Genomic DNA, 19,557 nt, shown 5'->3' with positions numbered 1-19,557 from the left:
TTATGCACTTCTGATTCAGTTAGTCTATCAGGGGCATCTCTACCATGCCTCCTGCCTGACTGCAGAATAACATGGCTAACTACCTCTCAATAAACTGAACAATAATAGTAATTTCTATTTGAAAGTCTCCGCCAGTCTGAAAGATCCCTTTTTGATCCTTACAGGCAATTGCTACGAGTGAGTTTTAGCTTGAGGCTCTCTCATCTTTACATATTTGGTTGAATCATTTTTTAAGCAGATCTTTCCGTCACTTGGTACACATTTGTTGAAAAAAGCGTCATAAAAATGTAGGGTATCATATATGCTCTAATCATATGGGTAGCAATTTACTTTGGTACATGTCCTTTGATAATCAATGATGTGTGGAGATGTACACAAATCTGTATAATGGAAATATCTTTTATTCCGTTTCCTTAAATAAAGGTACTCAATGCTTTGTTAAGCAATAAAGATAAGCAAAAGCCACAGATTGTTTTGAAAACAAGTTTTTGTACTGTTGAATTGAAAAAAAAGATGGCTTTTTCTGGAGATAAATAGAATGTTTAATTTAGTCTGTTTAAGGAGCCTATTACTTGATAGCTGAATGAGTCTAAAGTAATGTCTACCTGCTATTACTTTCAGATTGTTTCCCTGGTGTGTACTAACAGCCATCTTTGTTGCCCTTAATTTATATATGAGGCCAATAATGATTTATTTCTCTCTGCAGGCACTGTAGCTATGAATTTGACCACTGCATAGGAAAAAGAAGAGACAGAGAAAAACAAGGAAGCTGCAAAAGCTAAGCAGAAAGAAGACAATATCTGATTCACTGAGGCAGTGCAATTTCCCAAGTAGAGTGTTTGCTGTTGAGATTGGACACATAACTGCTTTTCCCAGCTTTACCAATAAGTAAATGCGAGACCATGTGCACTTCAATTCCCCTGCTCTGCGTGTTACATTCTTCTTTTGTAAAGGGATACAAAGTCTGTAGATAAAGGCAATACATAAGAGCTAGGTATTAATTATTAAATGGCAATGATGGCGATGATAATATCTTATCCCTCCAGCACCCAGGATGGTGCAGAAATTAGATCACTAATGCGGATCTAATCTAGGCCAAGGTATCCATGAGTTTGGGATGTTTTCACCTTTCTCAGTATTTTAGAGCTGCCCATCAGTACTGATTTCTGAAGGAAGCATGATCTTATAATAAAGTCTATTTCCAATTTACACAGGGTTGTTGTGCTACTGCCTTCACCCAACACATAACAGACAATTAGTATTATGACTATCCTTCCTTTGCCCTGGATTTTCCTTGGTTCCTGTCATAATCAGTTGTATTTCTTCTTTCACTTTCAGCTGAACTTTCTCATCAAACAGAAAAGTTCACCATTAAAAAAAACCCCAAATCTCTCCCACTTTCCTTTTTATTATCATCATTTCAGGCCTACAACCATCCTTCCCTTCCTAATCCTGATCACTGAAATCGTTATGTATTTTTCTGGGCAACTAAGAGTTAAAAAGAAAGCATAAGCAAGTGAATTATGGGAGTTGTAGGCCAGATGAATCATGTGAGTTGTAGTAAAACCTCTTCAATATAGTCCTATGTAATGGCTGCCCATGCTGAGGTAATGTATTTTTCCCCTCTGTGGGATATGCTTATTTCTTAACCCATGTATATACAATCCCTAAGGGTGAGCGATGGAACAGCGATGCAGTCTGGCAGTAAGTGGCTGGTAGGACCAGGCAGCGTCAGTTCTGACAAGTTCTTGCAAAGGGCGAAGTAACTTTCTTTTATTTTCACTTTGTCACTTGTTGCTACTGCTCCTTTCCGTTGTGGTGTGTTTGCAGGCAAAACCCCATGCAGAGGCAATCCATGCTATAAGAGCTCTTGATTTGGGAAGGACATTCTCTAACTTCAGCGGTAACTTGGCCACCTGCCTACTTCCCCAACTCTCCTGGTTTCATTTGCTTCAGCTGAGAAGAAAAGCTGTGGGGCAGAGGGCTCCCAATTTTTCTCCCTCGCTCTCCTTTTGGGAAGTTTCACAAGTTGGTAAGAGTTGAAGTTGTTTCCTAGCAAAGTTTCCAGCGTGTTGTATAATCTGGTTGCCTCGTTCGGAAGGAGCCAGCAATAAGCAGCTTCTGTCAGAGCAGCTGACAATCATTTTTCATGCGTGGCTTAGCCCATTTCAGGAAGCAGAATAAACAAGGAGTGAAGATGAGTCACGTGATGGATTGTCGTGCAAGATGCAAACTGCTATTTCAAGCTGTTGAGCTTTTCTCCCTTCCTTCCTGCTGCCTCTGACTCGTCTGTCCCCACTTCTGCATCTGGCTCTCTCTCTTTCACACTGTCACCCTGCCCTATCCCTGAGTCTGGGAAGCGCTTTCTCTAACAGGACAATACTGTAACCTGTATCTGGACTGTGAACTGTCTTGTGCAGGGAACTTTTTTATATTCTGAAAACGCTAATAACAACTGGCATTTTCCCCAAATATGGCCTTTCCTCAAAATCCTGAATTCACTTTAATTGCCCACAATCTTCTGTTTGGAAGAGAGTTGTACAAATTCCCTGAAAATGCAAGTGAGTTTGGATGACTGCAGAAAACAAGGCAAATGTAAAGTGCCACACCAGCCCACCGCCACCCTACATTTCTAAAATGCTGACATGTAAGTATTTTTCAGGGATTTAATCCTACTGTCCTTGTTTAGGCAAATCTGTCAATGACAGTGAAGGTTTTGCCTGAGCAAATACACCAGGGTTCGTCTCCAGAATATCTGGGCATGTAACTGCAGCACCCCAAAAATGCTTGTCCCGGTAATTTATGCCTGAGAGGTGTGAAAAAGCGGCATCCTTCTGAGATGGTAATCCCTTTTGCACATTGGGTCCTTGTGAACTAGAACCCCCCTTTTGCAGCTGCCCACATGGGATAGAGTTATACTACCTGTTAGAAAAAGAACTGGGGCTGGTGAATTCATTTAACTTTGAACTGCAGATTGGGAATGTATGCCTGATTCTCCTTTCACAATATTTAAACATCCAAAAAACTCCATAAAGTTAGCTTAGAGCTGTTATTGATTGCATACAGGCTTGTTTAACACGTTATTCAGGAATAAATACTGCACTTTACACTCATGCCCTACCTTCACCTGAAATAACTTTCAAGTGTAGACAGGCCCCACAGGAGAGGAGCATTGAGCCCTTAATCTTTCTGATTCTAAAGCATATAGTTCTCCAGTTTATATAATTCTATGACTATATAAGTTCTCTTATTATCACGTCATCACTTGAGATAGATTGGGTTTTCCTTCAGTTACACAAAAAGTGAATCTATATAATCAGTAACACTACATTGTTTGGTGAACTGTATTGCAACCACATATTTTTATTTTTGAATCATCATAAACTGAATATTTAATGAAGAAGATAAAACGACTTCCAGTGGGCAGTTTATATTTTAAAGATGAATAGATTTAGGAATAAATGTTAATTACCTAGCTGTATTACTATTTAGAAGATGGCCTTCTTGAAATTTTCCAATGGTTGTAAAATACTATATTTCTTTGAGGAATATTTGCTGTGGTGAAAAGTAACACCTAAGATTACCGGAACAGGAAAAAGATTACAGAAGAAGTGGCTTTACATTGTGTGTGTTTTTTTTTTGTTTTGTTTTGTTTTTAACCTTGTTGGTTTCACAGTTTCCTCTACATCGGTGATTCTCAACATTTTTAGACTCAAAGCACCCCTTGTTAGACTTGAGGCACTCCTCAGAAAATGCCAGCTTAGTTTTTACTTGTTTTTTAACTACAGAAAAATGGTAGAGCAGTTCTCCTGTTGCAAAAAACTCAGAAAGACCACAATGGGACTTAGGAGGACTTTTAACACTAGTAGGAGTTCCCTTTTGAAATCTCTGGATTTGTCTTGTGAATCACATTTGCACACTTAACAGTGCTAACATTGCCACAGCACCTTGGTTGATAATCACTTCTCCGCAAAGTCAGTTACATAGTCATGGCACATGAGACTCATTTATACAGGGCCTGGGTGTGCACCACTTTGGACAGTTCAATTTACGCTGCATCTTTAAGATCCTGATCTTGTAAAAGTTTTATGTGTGTATTAAAGTCTTTTCAGAATCAGGCAGTAATGCTGCAACTCAAGAGAAGAGACCCATTACAAATTCAAACAAATGGGATTGTAAAGCCAAAGGAATCGACAGATTTCAAGGGAAAGTTGGTATCTAAAACTCAGGTTGTGTTATTTTAGAAATTGGTTGGATGTTGACATTTTCATTTTAAGGGAGTGCTATCAAGTAAAGATGTTAAACGTCCTAGCCTTTATTATTAGTACAGTTTAGAGTGCTAAAACAAAGGGACTATATTAATTATATCAATCATATTGCTAATGTTCCATTATAATTAATCATGACAATAATTAATTTGATCATTATTTATTATTTATTTTATTAATAAAGGCTTAATATAGCATTTACTTGGTTATATTATGTATAATCAATATAAATATATTTATATTTCTTTTAATGAACAATGAAAGGAGACTAGATCTTGCAGTTCCACTTTGCTTTCTAAGCCAGTCATTTTTAGGTTCTCATGTGTGGTCACGCAGCTGTTTTTTTGGATTCCGAAAATTGTTGAGAGGTAGTTATTCATGTAAGTCTGAAGTCAGGCAGAGGGTAAGGCACTGTGGCACCTTAAAGACTGAATTAGAGATTCAAATTTCCAGAGAATATTTCACTCTAAATGGTAGGTTTTGATTTAAATATAATATAAATGGAAACACTTCCATTAGTAATTAGATTGGAGGAGGAGGAGAACATAGTTCAGCCAAAATCTGCAGAACTGAATGACTAGGGACAGAAATTGCACGTAAATCAGTATCAGTGATCAGAAACTGATTCAAATCTGTAACACAACAGAAGTTCAGTGCACATAAACCACTTTCAAAGTGGCTGCAACCAGTTTAAGATAAACCTGGATGGATGTAGTATCAGACTTAACTGATTTAGATTAAGCTTGCTTTCTCAAAGCGATTTCTGGACAGCTCACAATGGATCCATATCTCATTGAACCATGGGGCCAGGCCAACCTAACCCAGAATTAAGTTGTCTGTGTGGCCATCTAGTCAGAGAAACTGAAGTGATAACCAGTCTTGGATCCTTTTCCCCAATTCCTTTGCATTTTGATTTTGTAATCCAAAACAACAAATAAAATGGAAGGCCACAACTGGCCACCACTGGAAAACCTACTGGGACAATAGAGTGCAATGGGAGCAATTCATACTTCCTGACTTTGCCACAAACCCACAGAGCTGTGGGTGGAAAGACAGAAGAGGGCTAGTAACCTTCTAGTCCTTGCGACAGCCTGATTCACTCCACACTCAGAGCTCTTTGAAAATCTGTCATTTCTAGACTTCCTTCTAATCTATTACCTCTTACTTGCCAGGCTTATGCTCTGGGAGGTTGGGTAGGACCCACACTTGTAGTTTTTTCACTGTAGCTTGCTATCAGTTTTTTGCAGAGTTCTGTATAATATAAGGAGTATGAACTTGGGCCTATTCATCATATCCAGTGCCATCTTCCTGAGAGCACGCAGACATTTCTCAGAGCCCATCTGACAATATTTCAAAATATTAAATAGTGGTCAATCTTTCAGCAACTCTGAAATTCATTTTTGGAAGGGTATACTATAGCAACAGTAGATATTTGAGTAAAAATAGTAATAATGTCTGTCTCTTCTCAGCAAACAAAGTGGGTATCAATAGTTATTATTTTTTCTTTTTTTATAATATCCAAAAGTATAAATGTGTCATTACAAAGAAATAGGCTCCAGTTCTCAAGAGCGGCTAATGATCTTGGGTGCTTTGGTCTGTCAAAACCTAATGTCAAACTGTGGAAGGGAGCCTAAACAGTCACCTTTAGAAAATTCAGTCCAAGTTATGCTGTGTATGTTTTACCCTTATTAGCTTGTGTCCTAATAAAATGGGACAAAACATAGAATATCCATTTATGTCGAAATTGAATATGAACATTAATTATGATGAATCATAAGAATGGAGATTTTTCTGCCTTTTTGACAATCTGTGAATCAAAAATACTCAGTGCTAGGGATGGAAGCTTTTCAGAAAGAGAGAACTACATGGTAATCCCATTGCTGTTCAAGATGTCTTTAAGTTTCCTGAGTTTCTGAACTTAATTGTTCTGAATGGAATGAGAAACTGAAAGAGTCTGTTTTGCAGGATGTTAATGAACACAGAGAATGGTATATTGCTTAATTTGTTATGAACCAGCAGAGGGTGTAAATATAGGACCTTTACACAGTCATTTTGAGCTTACTCCATTTGAATAGCTGTAGCACTGTAACAGACCAAAGACTGGCAACATATACTGTGTCACTAATTACATTTACCATAATCAATCAGTTTGGTCTCTGGAACCTTTTCTTATAATAAGCAACAAATAGTATATAAGCCCTTTTAAGGTATCTCAAAGTTGGGCACTCTGAATTATTAGTAGGTACTTTCAAAAAGGTGGGCCACAACTACCTGGGTATCTTTGTGGCGTGTGTTACTAAAGTATCTCAGTGCTGACAACATGGTCCCTGCATTTGGAGAGCTTGATGCTAAATTTGGACATGAGGTAATAAAGGAGGTATCAAAGTAGCTAAGTGACGTTAAGGAAGGGAGATCAAGTTTTACAACACGATAATCAGGTAGTTACTCAGAAAGGTTTGCGTGCATCACAGTAAAGCAAATACTCTGACTCATTGTATAACTATTATGACAAACACGGGCCTGAAAGCTGATTTAGTGTGAGGAGAAGGTAGTGGCCTTCCATAAACAGCTCTGAAACGTATGCCAGGTGAGGGTGGTGGTATGGAGGTATTTGTAGGAAGAGTACATTGGTGAATTGTGGAGAACTCAGTGATAGTATCTCGTATGAGTTGAGGTCAGATGAGCTTGCTAAGAGTAATACCAGTGTAGGTCCTTCAGACAAAGAGCCTTCTGCGCTCTATAAACTGGCTACTTCCTCTAGTATTTAACCTCTCTCATCATCAAACAGTGTTGGCTTTGTCTGTTTGCCCAAAGGGGTAATTTTGCTTCATATTACTTAATTTTATTACTGGGACGGGGAGCATTAGTGACAAAACACTGTACTTTGCAAATCATGGAGGGATCATTATAGTGTAGCAGCCTTGTTTAATTTATTATTTTGAGAGGTTTTAACTTGACTTTGAACTTGAGAGTATTGGGCCTGTTTTGGTGTGGAAGCATAAAAATATTGTGGTTTGTTGGGTTTTTTTTCTTTTTTTAGATGTTCTTCCACTCACTATCCTTTTCCATGGTGATAATGAGATTCAAATAAACTGCACTCCACCCTGTTTTATTTTACCAGTTGCACACTGGTACCTTTAAAAATAAAAAAGACAAGTTATCTGGGGGGAAAAACTGCAATTCAGATTCTTCCTTTGTAATTTTTGTCCTGTATTTGAATTTTTAAAATGGCAAAAATTATACTTTGGATAGATGTGTGTATGTGTGTATAAACGTGTATATGTGTGTGTGTGTATCTATCTATAGATAGATAGATAGATGCAACAATTATTGTACTAACTGCATATATATGATGACAGTTGTGCATGTAGTGACAACACTGTATATTGTCTCTGAATAGTAGTTTCATTCTCTGGTCATTTGTTTCCTTGATAAGATTGTGGCCATGAAATTGTATGTTAATGGAAACGGCTCTTAGCTATTAACAAAATATTCCTCTACAATATTCTGTATAGCAGTTATACTTCGGCACGTTTCATTTTGGTAACTGTGTTAATATTCTGTGATATTTCAGTAGTCATGATTTTTTGTGTGCACACGTTTCTGCAAGAATCTCATTTTCTTAAAAAAGGGATAATCCTGAGTTCAAAGAGCATGTGGGGAAAAGCTTATTCTTTTATAATTTGTCTTCTTCTCCAAGGCCCAACAGGAGTATAACAGTCCAGGGAACTTATTTTTGTAACTGAAATCAGCAGATCAGATCGTCTTACTGAATAAATCCTCTCCCTTTATTTTCAGCCAATTTCACCCACTCATTCTATTCTCTTCTTGAGTAAAATCGTGCTTTAAAATCCTCAGAATATAATCTTTCATTGACATGCAGACTTAAAGCTGTTTCTGCATCAACATGCCTTATTTAGGTACAAGGCAGGGCAAGATAACACCTTAAAGCTATCCTGACCTACCTTCTACCTGACTTCAGACTAATATGCCTAACTACCGTGCCCTATTTAGTGAAACAGGCATTTTATCAGAAATCTTAGTATCTTCTGTTAAACCATAATAGGATGAGTTTCCCCTTTTTTGTGAAAAGGGTTAATGTTACTATCACTATTGCAGTTTAGCTCAAATTCTTATTAAAAGCCAACAGTGTTCACTGGCAGACAAGGCTATTTGGGTAAATGTGATATCTTTTATTAGCCCACTGAGTAGTTGGAAAAATTGTTCTTTGCAGGCTCTCTTCAGACATAGGGAGAGTCTGCTCATATTTATCTGTTCGCTAGGGCTGAATAGAAGCCAATGCAGGTCTGTGAAAATACAGATGCCTGGCAGGGAAAATCAGCGGGGATAAGAGTTAATGCTATGGCCTTAGAACAACAAGGCTGCACCCAACACCCCCAAAACAGTGTTAATTAGCGTTTGTAAATGTACCAAGAAAATTGAGCAAGCAAACTGGAAATAGTTATACTGTCTCCCTGAGGCAAGATAGCTTCAGAAAAATAGATAAGAACTGTTTGTTTCCTTTAGTGTCAATGTTTTTACCATGGAATCATTGTAATGAAGTATTTAGCTTAGTACTACAGACTTCCCGAGAGTTAAAATTCTTTCCCTCACTACTTTCTTCAGCATTTCAGTGAGATGTCTGTTTGGTGACGTTTCTGCATTCCTATTATTTGTTGTCAGTATGTTCAGGCCGTGGTAACTAGATTTTTGTGTAACCCCCAGAAGTGGCCTTTGACATTAGAGGTCACAGAAATGAATCTTGATTACCTTGTTCTAGGGATAATATCTTTAAAATTAATGGGGCCACGGACAGATCCAGGATTTTATAAAAGGAGGTGCAGGACCAACAACTGGCACTACGAGGGTAGCTGTACCCCTGTTCCCAGGTTCCCTCTTTCTACCAGGATGAGCCATGGGAGGAGCAGTCTGGGACTTTTTTTAAGTCCCCAGATCAGGTAAGAATCTTCCCCATGCCTTTCTCAGCACCACTCCCTTCCCCTTAGTGCTCAGCACCTTCCCCTTGATGCTCAGCACCTGTCCTTTCCCATTCACCCCCTTTCTCCACCTGCCTCTGCCATTGTACAAGCTGCTGTGCAGTGCCTTACTGCTGGGGACAGTGGTAGTGGCAGGCAAGGTCCCCCTCCCTGAGCCCATTCCCAGGCTGGCACTGAGGGGGAGGATCAGGCAGGGAGGGGGGCCTGTCCATTGCCACCACGGCTACTGTCCCAGCTGGAGCAGAGCAAGAACAGCTCTGGAGCTTCCCTTGCCCCCGGGGCAGCCAGAGACAGTGGTAACAGTGGCAGCAGTGGGCAGCAGGGGAAGAGAATAGGAAGGGAAGGGAGATGCCTCTGACCACAGAGGGGAAGGGAGAGGGGAGATTTCTACCTGATTCAGGGACTTAAAAAAGTCTCTGGCTACTGCTCCCATGGGGTGATCTGAAAGGTGGGTGTGAGCACACCACTGCGTCCTTTTTGGATCCATCCTGGAATGGGGCTAATCACTATAGTAAGAGGATTTGTTTTGGCTCCTTCGGCACATGTGACAGGATTGAATTGCCAGCATTGAATATGTAAAGGTTTTGCAGTATTAACAGGGTCTGTGTGATGGGTTGCCCTTGTTCCTGTCTGTGAGCAAAGTATAAAGGAATATTAGCTTAAGATAAAAGTACACTTCAGTGCAGGCCCCCCCTTCTCCTCCCCCCCCCAAATTAATGAACTTTGTCCAAGCATTTTGCTAGCATTATGGGGTGAAAGCAGGCTTGTCTGTATTATTGATGTAATTAAAAACCCAATATATTTTTGATGTTTGGGGGCATCTTCAAGGCTTGTGTGTTGTTCCCTGCTGGCTGCTGGCAGTCCAGGGTCATAGTCCTAACCTTTCCCTCTGCACCATCACTAGAAACACTTCTGCTGCAGTAGGTGCTGACAAATAAAAGGGGGTTAGTTTTTTTCAGAGCACAGTTCTACCATGAATAGGGTTACCATATGTCCGGTTCAAAAAAGAGGACACCTGTCAGAGGGGCATCTCACTCTTCACCCATAGCCCCCTGGCCCTGCGAGTGCCCCTCGCTCTCAACCTGCAGCTCCTCATCCAAGCTGCTACTCCTCACTCCTGACCTGCAGACCCCTTGCCCTGCCTGTGCCCTTTACTCCCAACTCACAGTCCCTCATCCCCCCCAGGCTCTGCTGGTGCCCCTCACTCCAAACCCGCAGACCCCAATCCCTGCTGCTGACCCTCACACCTGTCCTGCAGACCCCTGGCACTACTGGTGCCTCTTACTCCCAACCCGCAGTCCCTTTCCTCCCACCTCCCCCAAGTCATGCTGGTGCCCCTCTCTCCAGACCCGCAGTTCCCTGGCACTGACAGTGCTCCTCACTCCCGACCCAGAGCCCCCTACTCCCCTCAGCTGGCTCCAATTTGTGTGGGCGGTGACAGGGCGAGTCCAGTCCTGGCACAGGCAGGAGGGAAGAGGGGATGCTTGTGGCAACCCCTGTCCTGGGCTGGGGACTCCAGCACCACACCAGGCAGTCTGGCCACAACCCCCTACAGGCAGCATTTCCCAGCTGGCCCGGCCCCGTGAGCACGGGCACTGACCCTGGTGCCACCGGCATGGACACAGAGCTCCCCGCTGTCCTCAAAGGGCCCCCTTGCCCCCTCCCCCACTGGAGGGGCAGATGCCTGCCCCCCACCTCTCTGGCCTGCCATAGTCCCAGCACCTGGACAGTTTCCCCAGTGCTGGCAGCACTGCCCCTGTCACTTACCCATTCCCTCCACACACCCCTGCCACACAGACACCCCCCCCCACCCCCAGACAGTCCCCAAGCCCTGGCCCTCCAACCCCTGCCCCCCACAGACTTACCTGCATGCCGGAGCTGCTTCCATGACCTGCCTGGCTGCACACCAGCCACATGTGTGTGTACGTGCAAACACACATGCACCCACTGCCTCCAATCGCCCTCGCCCCACTCCCACCAGCAGAGCAGAGCAAAATCCCGGACATTGGTTCATATTTAAAAAAACTGCCTGGATGGAGATTGGAGGGTCCAAAAAGAGGGCATGTCAGGGATAATGCAGCTGTATAGTAACCCTAAGCATAAACAATATACTGTGGATTTCCATAGCACCTGTATGGAGCTAATCAAGCTAAGCTGTCTATATTCATTGCTTTTCTTTGTTAGTTGAAGCCCCTTCTGATGTAAATCTTTTCCTTTGCCAGCCATTTCCCTGTTTAATTGTCAGGATCAACCACACACACTTGCACTTGTGTCAGAAAGACAGGAAATGTACCTTCCTTGCACCTCAGTAGGCACAACTTAATGCATGTGTAGTCAGTGATGAGCTGCTTATTTCTCTCACTCTCTGAAAACCAGAGGCCAGATCTGAGCTGGTATAAATCAGTGGAGGAGGGTTGGTCCCATCTTATGGCATTAGATTAGAGGTATACTGAAGTGCCCATATGCACTAAAATCATCAAAAGCATGCTCAGATGCTAGAGTGATGGGAGCAGACGGTGCCAGTATAGCCTGTAATAAAATTATAATATATTAATTCACTTCTTACAAGCCTACACGTCAGATAATTTAATGCTTCCATAGTAGTAGTTCTCAACCTTTGTAGACTCAAGGTACCTATCTCTTGCTAAACTCAAGGCACTGGTCCTATGCCAGCTCTTAATTTTCCCTTGTTTTTTGGACTACAGAAAAATAATAGAGCAATTCTTCTGTTGCAAGTTCAGCAAAATCACAGCAGGTCAAAATGTTTTTAACATTATAGATTCCTATCAGAAGTCTGGGTTTATCATGTTTGCACACCTGATATTGTGCAGCACTTCACATCACCCTTGAAAGGATCTCAAGGCCCTGTGGTTGAGATTCACTGTTACATAGCAAGACAGGAGTATGAGTAGCAGGTTGTATCCTAAAACAGTGTGAGAATTTTGAGTCAAAGTCTGGGGCAAAGAGTGACATGACATGCATGTCTCTTAGAGACATTTATGGTCCCCTTTGCTAGAGTATTTAGGTGCCTCAAATATACAGCCTTGTGATACCGTGTGAGATAGGAAGTGCAGCTATCCCCCTTTTCCCCATTCCTCCCTGGGGAGCTGAGTGAAGGGAATATAAATAGATTCTTCCCTTGCAGAATAACCCAAGCTAAATCATCCCCTCAGCTTCAGGGTTCTGTTCCCATGCATAACCCTTGGACAGGTAAAACATGAAAAGGGACAAACTACAACTCTGTGGCACCTTTTCCCAAACTCCTGAGACTTCTCTGGGGAGCCTGGACCTTAAGAAGCAGTGAGCCAGGAGTTCAGCAGTCACAAGGTGAGTCAGCTACAGGATGTACAAGGTGCTGCTTCCTGCTGGCTGTGGGAGAACAGGGGTCTGACTCTGTCCTTTGTACCTTCTTTGGAAAGGCTTCTGCTGTTATACTCATTGCAGTGATTGTTTTGCATCATGCCTCCTGAGCTTTGGAATTGTGATTGTAGCTGCCCAATGCATTGGGGCAGGACAGGAGACATCTGGTGATCCCTTTCATCTTCTACCTTCATGCAGGACAAAATGCTAAGTATGTGACTGACTTGCAGTAGAACGCACAGTACCACTGTGGCAATGCCTAGAATAGAACCCACGTTTCCTGACTCCCAGCCCTTTGCATGTGCGCTTTGAGCAAGCAAGCAAGATGCTCTGTTATTAAATGTACCCTAACCAAACTCCCCAAGTGACCAAGAAACATGGAGATATCATTTTGTGCAATCATTAGGAATAATTATATATGAGTCATGAGAATAAGATTTTGGTAGTATGAAATGAAAGCTAGGTTTGTTCTCTTTCTGAAAATGTCAAAAGATAGGTTGGTTTGCTTCTGTTCTGGCTTGCATTGATTTTTGCTGGCATAATGTTTTTGGCTTCATTGGAGTTGCTCTTGTTATATACCATGAGGAGGTTAGAATTAGAGCACTAAATCAGAAACTCAGTTGATGTAAACTGGCATAGCCCCATTACCGTTGATGCAGCTACTTCAGATTACATCGGCAGACATTCTGACTCTTTTTATTTATTGATGGTGTTGCAGCTTTTATATTGCCCTGATAATAATGGATGCTCAGCGTGGCAAAGGTATATGTTTGTCTTAACTATTATATATTGTTGAATTGTTTATGTAACGTCACAAGTATGCCAGGGCCTTCAGAAAAACAACTTCCCATCCCCAGCTAGCACACAATAAAATGCATCAGTTTGATAACACAACAATTAGTGACTAGGCCTGTGCGAGTAGGCAGCTATTTGATCTGGCTTTGGATCTGGCTGCTTCAGATGTCAGCGATCCGATCCGGAGCTCCAGACGGGGTTCCCTCTTGATCCGTCCGAAGCGGCTCCGAAGCTTTGGAGCCGCCTCAGAGATCCGGCCATGGGTTGTAATGGGGAATCAATGAAATAGCTATAACTTTGTTGTTTTTTGTCTGATTTGGATTAACCTTGCAGGGGTGGTAGCCTCTGTTGAGAGCATGAAGCATGCCAAGTTTCAAGAAGATTGGTGCAGGGGTGTGGGGGGAACTGCACCCTAAATTCTTGAAAGCAAAACTCATGTTAAGGCGCAACGGGCTGAAAACTGCAGGGGTGGTGGCCCCTGCTCAGGCCACAAAGCCTGCCAGCTGTCGAGGAGATCGGTGCAGGGCTTCTGGGTTCTGGGCTCTACACTTCTAGCTGCTGACAGACAAAACTCATGACATGGATGCTTGTGCAACTGTGTCTGTTCTGGGGCAGTTGATTGTCTGTATTGATTATTTCCTCACCTTAGTGGTTTTGATTATTTCCTCACCTTGTGGTTTTGTAGGTGTTAACCATTGCTCGTTAACTCATTAACACCTACAAAACCACGGACTAAGGAGAGGAAATAATCAATACAGACAATCAAGTGACCCAAGACAGGGACAGTCAGTTGCACAAGCACCCATGGCACACGTTTTGTCTGTCAGCAGCTAGGGTTGCAGGGCCCCAGAACCCAGAAGCCCTGCACTGATCTCCTCGACAGCTGGCAGTCTTTGTGGCCTGAGCAGGGGCCACCACCCCTGCAGTTTTCATCCTGCTGCGCCTTAACACACACAGGATCATCTGTGTCACAAGTTTTGCCTGTCAGCAGCTTGAGGTGCAGTTCCCCTCAAACCCTGCACCCATCACCTTGAAACTTGGCAGGCTTCATGGCCTCAGCAGAGGTGACCACCTCTGCAGCTTTCACCTCCCTATGGTGTAACACATACACGTGACATGAGTTTTGCTTTCAAGAATTTGGGGTGCAGTTCCCCCCAAACCCCAGCACCAATCTTCTTGAAACTTGGCATGCTTCGTGGTCTCAACACAGGCTACAACTCCTGCACGTTTAATCTGAATCATACAAAAAACAACAAGGTTATAGCTATTTCATTGATTCCCTATTATACCTTATGGCCGGATCTCCGAAGTGACTCCAAAGCTTTTCCGAAACGGTTCATAGATTCATAGATGTTAGGGTCGGAAGGGACCTCAATAGATCATCGAGTCCGACCCCCTGCATAAGCAGGAAAGAGTGCTGGGTCTAGATGACCCCAGCTAGATGCTCATCTAACCTCCTCTTGAAGACCCCCAGGGTAAGGGAGAGCACCACCTCCCTTGGGAGCCCGTTCCAGACCTTGGCCACTCAAACTGTGAAGAAGTTCTTCCTAATGTCCAATCTAAATCTGCTCTCTGCTAGCTTGTGGCCATTGTTTCTTGTAACCCCCGAGGGCGCCTTGGTGAATAAATACTCACCAATTCCCTTCTGTGCCCCCTTGATGAACTTATAGGCAGCCACAAGGTCGCCTCTCAACCTTCTCTTGCGGAGGCTGAAAAGGTCCAGTTTCTCTAGTCTGTCCTCGTAGGGCTTGGTCTGCAGGCCCTTGACCATACGAGTTGCCCTTCTCTGGACCCTCTCCAGGTTATCCGCATCCTTCTTGAAGTGTGGCGCCCAGAATTGCACGCAGTACTCCAATTGCTGTGTGACCAGCGCCCGATAGAGGGGAAGTATCACCTCCTTGGACCTATTCGTCATGCATCTGCTGATGCACGATAAAGTGCCATTGGCTTTTTTGATGGCTTCGTCACACTGCCGGCTCATGTTCATCTTGGAGTCCACTAGGACTCCAAGATCCCGTTCCACCTCTGTGCCACCCAGCAGGTCATTCCCTAGGCTGTAGGTGTGCTGGACATTTTTCCTCCCTAGGTGCAGCACTTTGCATTTCTCCTTGTTGAACTGCATCCTGTTGTTTTCTGCCCACTTGTCTAACCTATCCAGGTCTGCCTGCAGCTGTTCCCTGCCCTCCGGCGTGTCCACATCTCCCCATAGCTTTGTGTCATCTGCAAACTTGGACAGAGTACATTTCACTCCCTCGTCCAAGTCACTGATGAAGACATTAAAGAGTATCGGTCCAAGGACCGAGCCCTGAGGGACCCCACTGCCCACACCCTTCCAGGTCGAGACCGACCCATCCACCACGACTCTCTGGGTGCGGCCCTCTAGCCAATTCGCCACCCACCGGACTGTGTAGTCATCCACGTCACAGTCTCTTAACTTGTTCACCAGTATGGGGTGGGATACCATATCGAAGGCCTTCCTGAAGTCTAAGTATACGACATCCACCCCTCCTCCTGTGTTCAGAAGCTCCAAATCACTTTGGAAAGCCTAAAGAAGCCAGTGCTTCGATCTGGACATGCTGCTTCAGACACCAAAGCATCCAAAGCTTCTCTGGATCTGAAGCACAGTCTGAAGCCTCACACAGCCCTATTAGTGACATCAAAGCATGGCAGTAGAAAGCAATAGATGACAAAAGTTGGCTATTATGAGAAATGCCCTCACAAGATGTTTAGCCTTTTCTTAATGTATTTTGTCTGTCTGTTCTGTTAAGGCTTGTTTTCAAGTTCCTTTGTCTTGTATCACAATGGCAGAGTTCTGGTCATAGGACCAACCTTCACAAACAAGTTATTGACGCATACGTCAACACTGTGACTGATCTGAATTCTTCCAATACCTTCTGGACTTTTTCTGTCTAGGTATTCTAGGCATTTTAAGAATGAAAAATTGCAGCACATCCTCAGTTGTCTGAACCCTTGGCTATTCAAATGACAACTTAAAAAAAACCCTAACTTTCAACTTTTGGTATCGCATAACAAACTGTTGTCTTCAGCATTATCTAGTACAGTACTTCTGTACTCTAATGTTGTCTGAAGCATTGTAACTTGTAACTGATTTGTAACTGTTGGGGCATGATTTTGTTCTTTCTAAAGCTTTATTTACTACAGGGTATATATAGCAGGGGTAGGCAACCCCCGGCACAGGTGCCAAAGTGTGGCACTCAAAGGCATTTTGCTTGGCACGTGCCTCAGGGCAAACGGCAGCAAAGGGGCTAGGGCTGCATTGTCACAACAAGGATTGGGCCCCTCGTGGCTCCCCCACCATCCACCCCTGGCACGCCAACATCTTACAAGTTGAGGTCACGGGTGTCTTTGACAGTCTGCCCAAAAATGTTGCTGACCTCTGGTGTATAATGACCATATTTCCTGTGTCCTAGTAGGACACACTTCTCCCTGCCCCATTCTCTACTCAGCTATCTCTGAGCTCTGGTCTTAGCTCTGTGTGCCAAGGAACCCTATTGCAATCCTGTATCTCTGCTCTTAGGTTTGTTACAGCAACTGCTTCACTTATCCCAATGAATTCAGCTGCCCAAATGACTTTTCGGCATGTACTTTCCAAGGGGGGTTGGATAACCAGGACTCATCAATTTGTGCACTTGTTTAATTGGCTAACACCAGTGTTTGAGGTGCTGTTATACTTAAACTCCTTATTGTTATATATTAAAATATATCCATATGGTGTCAGATTTTTAAAAACTTCAGCATTTTAGGTGCTGAGCTGTTTGGAAAATCTGGCTGTAAGTGTCACCATTGGAGCTGCTATTTGCTCTTTTGAGAAGCTGGCCTTTAGCTTGGTGCCTAAACAGAAGGTGAGATCTTTAGGAATTTGTCCCCAATTTAAGACACCAAGCAAATCTGACCCTTTGTGCTTATCTGCCTTTGTAAAGTGGCTTAATATCTATGGATGAAAAGTTCTGCGAGGTGTTGCATGTACCATTTTTATGATTCACGTGTCATTATGACCAGAGCAGAAAGTTGGATACTTAAAAAAAACCCCAACCCTATCATCCAGGGATGCTATGCAAACTTAAAATAACATGTTAGTCTTTCCATCGGGGTGCCAAACTCACCTGGGGGCCCAGGCTGGATATGAACCTCAGGCTTCCTTGCAGGCTGGATCCAACTCAGGCACAGGGGTCACTGCCATGGCCAGTGCAGCGGTGGCAGGCCCAGGGGCAGTGCAGGGACTGAGGACCGTGAGAAGTCCTGAGGATGAGGCCCAGGCGCAGAGTGACAGTCTGAGGATGGCAGCCATGAGCCGAGCTCACCACTGAGAGCCATGGCCAGCAGAGCCAAGGGGCCCAGAATTTTGCAGCAGGCCATGCCCTGCAACATCCAGTGGCCTATCGTCAGCCCGGCAGGCTGGACACAGGCTCCACAGGCTGTATGTTTGACACCCCTACTTTACACAGACTGGAAACTGGATATACTAAGATCTGACCAGACTTGCCTTGAGTTTTTGGACTGCAACAGTTATCAGTGATTTGAGCATATCAGACTAGGAGTGTCCTGTGATCTCAGAGGAGGGAATCAGACCTTATTTCACTTAGGGCAGAATTGGTCATTCTTGGTATTGTGGCTAGTAAAGCTGAGGCTCACTAGAGGGAAATAAATATGCTTATAATAGTGTTCTCACATAGAAGTGGAGTAGCATAGAGTTCCTGCAGGGAAACAATCATGTAATCAGAAACTCCCTTGGATCAGAAACCCAACTGTCTAGAATCCCAGGTTGGAGCAGCCAGTGAGAGGAGCCTCTGTTGTAGCTCTATTGAGGGAGTGAAACTTGTTGCCCAAATTGCCTGGATAACTTTGATAATAGGAGGAAGGGGGAAACAGAGAAACCCTGAAAGCAAAGGTTAAATTAGAAAGAAAGGAGTAAGTTAGGGCTGCTAGGGGGAAACCAGCTTTACAGAAACCCATTTAATAAATGTGATTTAAAAATCTGAAGTGCCACAACTGAGCATGGATGCACTATTAGTATCAGATTATATATAAAGAAGATCTTCTACTTCCAGAGATTCAGATGCTACAAAGAAGACTGATCTTTACCAGCTGAGTAGTCATCATGGACGTGGAATCTGCTGTTTCTTTGTAGATGGATGAAAAGTATAACATCATAGGCTTGCAGCCCCTCTGGTTTTCATGATGGCAGCAACCAGTGGAGAAAGCCAGCTACAGAGGATTATCCGGGATTTGCAAGGTACACTGCCTGTTGGCAGACTTGATTTTACAGACCAGTCTGCATTCCTCATGTTTTCGCTATTGGGGCATGAGGTTGGTTTGTTTATAATTGTCTGAAATCTGTGCGTGGCATTTATAATTTGACATTTGAGACTTATGTTTGTTCAGTGTTGATGTAACTCTGATCTCATATTCTGCATGAAATTTACTCTGCTTTATTTAGGATCTCAAATTGTGTACTGTATCAATTTTACAATGAAAAACATCCCCTGTGGGATTAGGACTCGCTGTCTCTGCAAACAGTAGGCAGGATTCTTCTCTTCCACTGGTATAAATCTGGACTATCTCCAGTAAAATGAGCAGAGAGACAGTCCTGTAAAATTAATGTAAGTGAGAAATCAGAACTTCCTTTTCCATGTTTATGGATCACAGATATTCACAGGGACAAAAATGTTATTCAAACAATGAAGTTAGGCCTCCAAAGGTAGGGAAGAATGGGAGAGAAGACAGGGAAAATTTTGCCTGAGTAATCAAATACGGGTGTGAGGAGACAGAGCTACGAAAGATGGTTTTGTGGATAAGACGCAAATAAATTTGGAAGTCATTGCTGTTTTCCCACATTTGTCACAGATTTCCTGTTCAGACTTGAGCTAAGACATTTTCAAAATTAAACAATAGTTTTGGATGTCAGGTTTGAGATGCCTCTTGGCCTACTTTTTATAAGCACTGTGGGTACCTATACATGTGCTCCAAGGTGGGGGGTGGCATTTTAATTGGAGTGGCTCTCGAGAGCTGCTCTAATTAAAACACCTGCAGCTTCTTGTATTCAGCATCCCGCACTTCAAAATGGTGGAAGCGCTTTAACTAAAGCTTGTTCAATGATCTTTAGTTAAAGCACCACT

General features: G+C 43.1%; 1 protein-coding gene across 3 annotated transcripts in view; it reads left to right on the top strand.

Moving 5' to 3' along the window:
- The first annotated feature begins 1,543 nt into the window (after positions 1-1,543).
- FYCO1 (FYVE and coiled-coil domain autophagy adaptor 1) overlaps positions 1,544-19,557 on the top strand; it is a 79,056-nt gene continuing 61,042 nt past the window's right edge. For 2 of the 3 annotated variants that reach the window (XM_006261946.4, XM_019483530.2), the window contains exons 1-2: positions 1,544-1,607; positions 18,490-18,674. In XM_006261946.4, the coding sequence (XP_006262008.2) occupies positions 18,617-18,674 (58 nt within the window). In that variant the 5' untranslated portion in view covers positions 1,544-1,607; positions 18,490-18,616. Of the gene's footprint in view, positions 1,608-1,811; positions 2,033-18,489; positions 18,675-19,557 lie in introns of those variants that run through there. The other variant, XM_019483528.2, reaches the window with a different exon arrangement.

The sequence above is a fragment of the Alligator mississippiensis genome, chromosome 5 (assembly GCF_030867095.1).
Source record: "Alligator mississippiensis isolate rAllMis1 chromosome 5, rAllMis1, whole genome shotgun sequence".
Lineage (NCBI taxonomy): Eukaryota > Metazoa > Chordata > Crocodylia > Alligatoridae > Alligator > Alligator mississippiensis.
The sequence above is the reverse complement of the archived record's forward strand: the minus strand, read 5'-3'. Positions and strand labels throughout refer to the sequence as shown.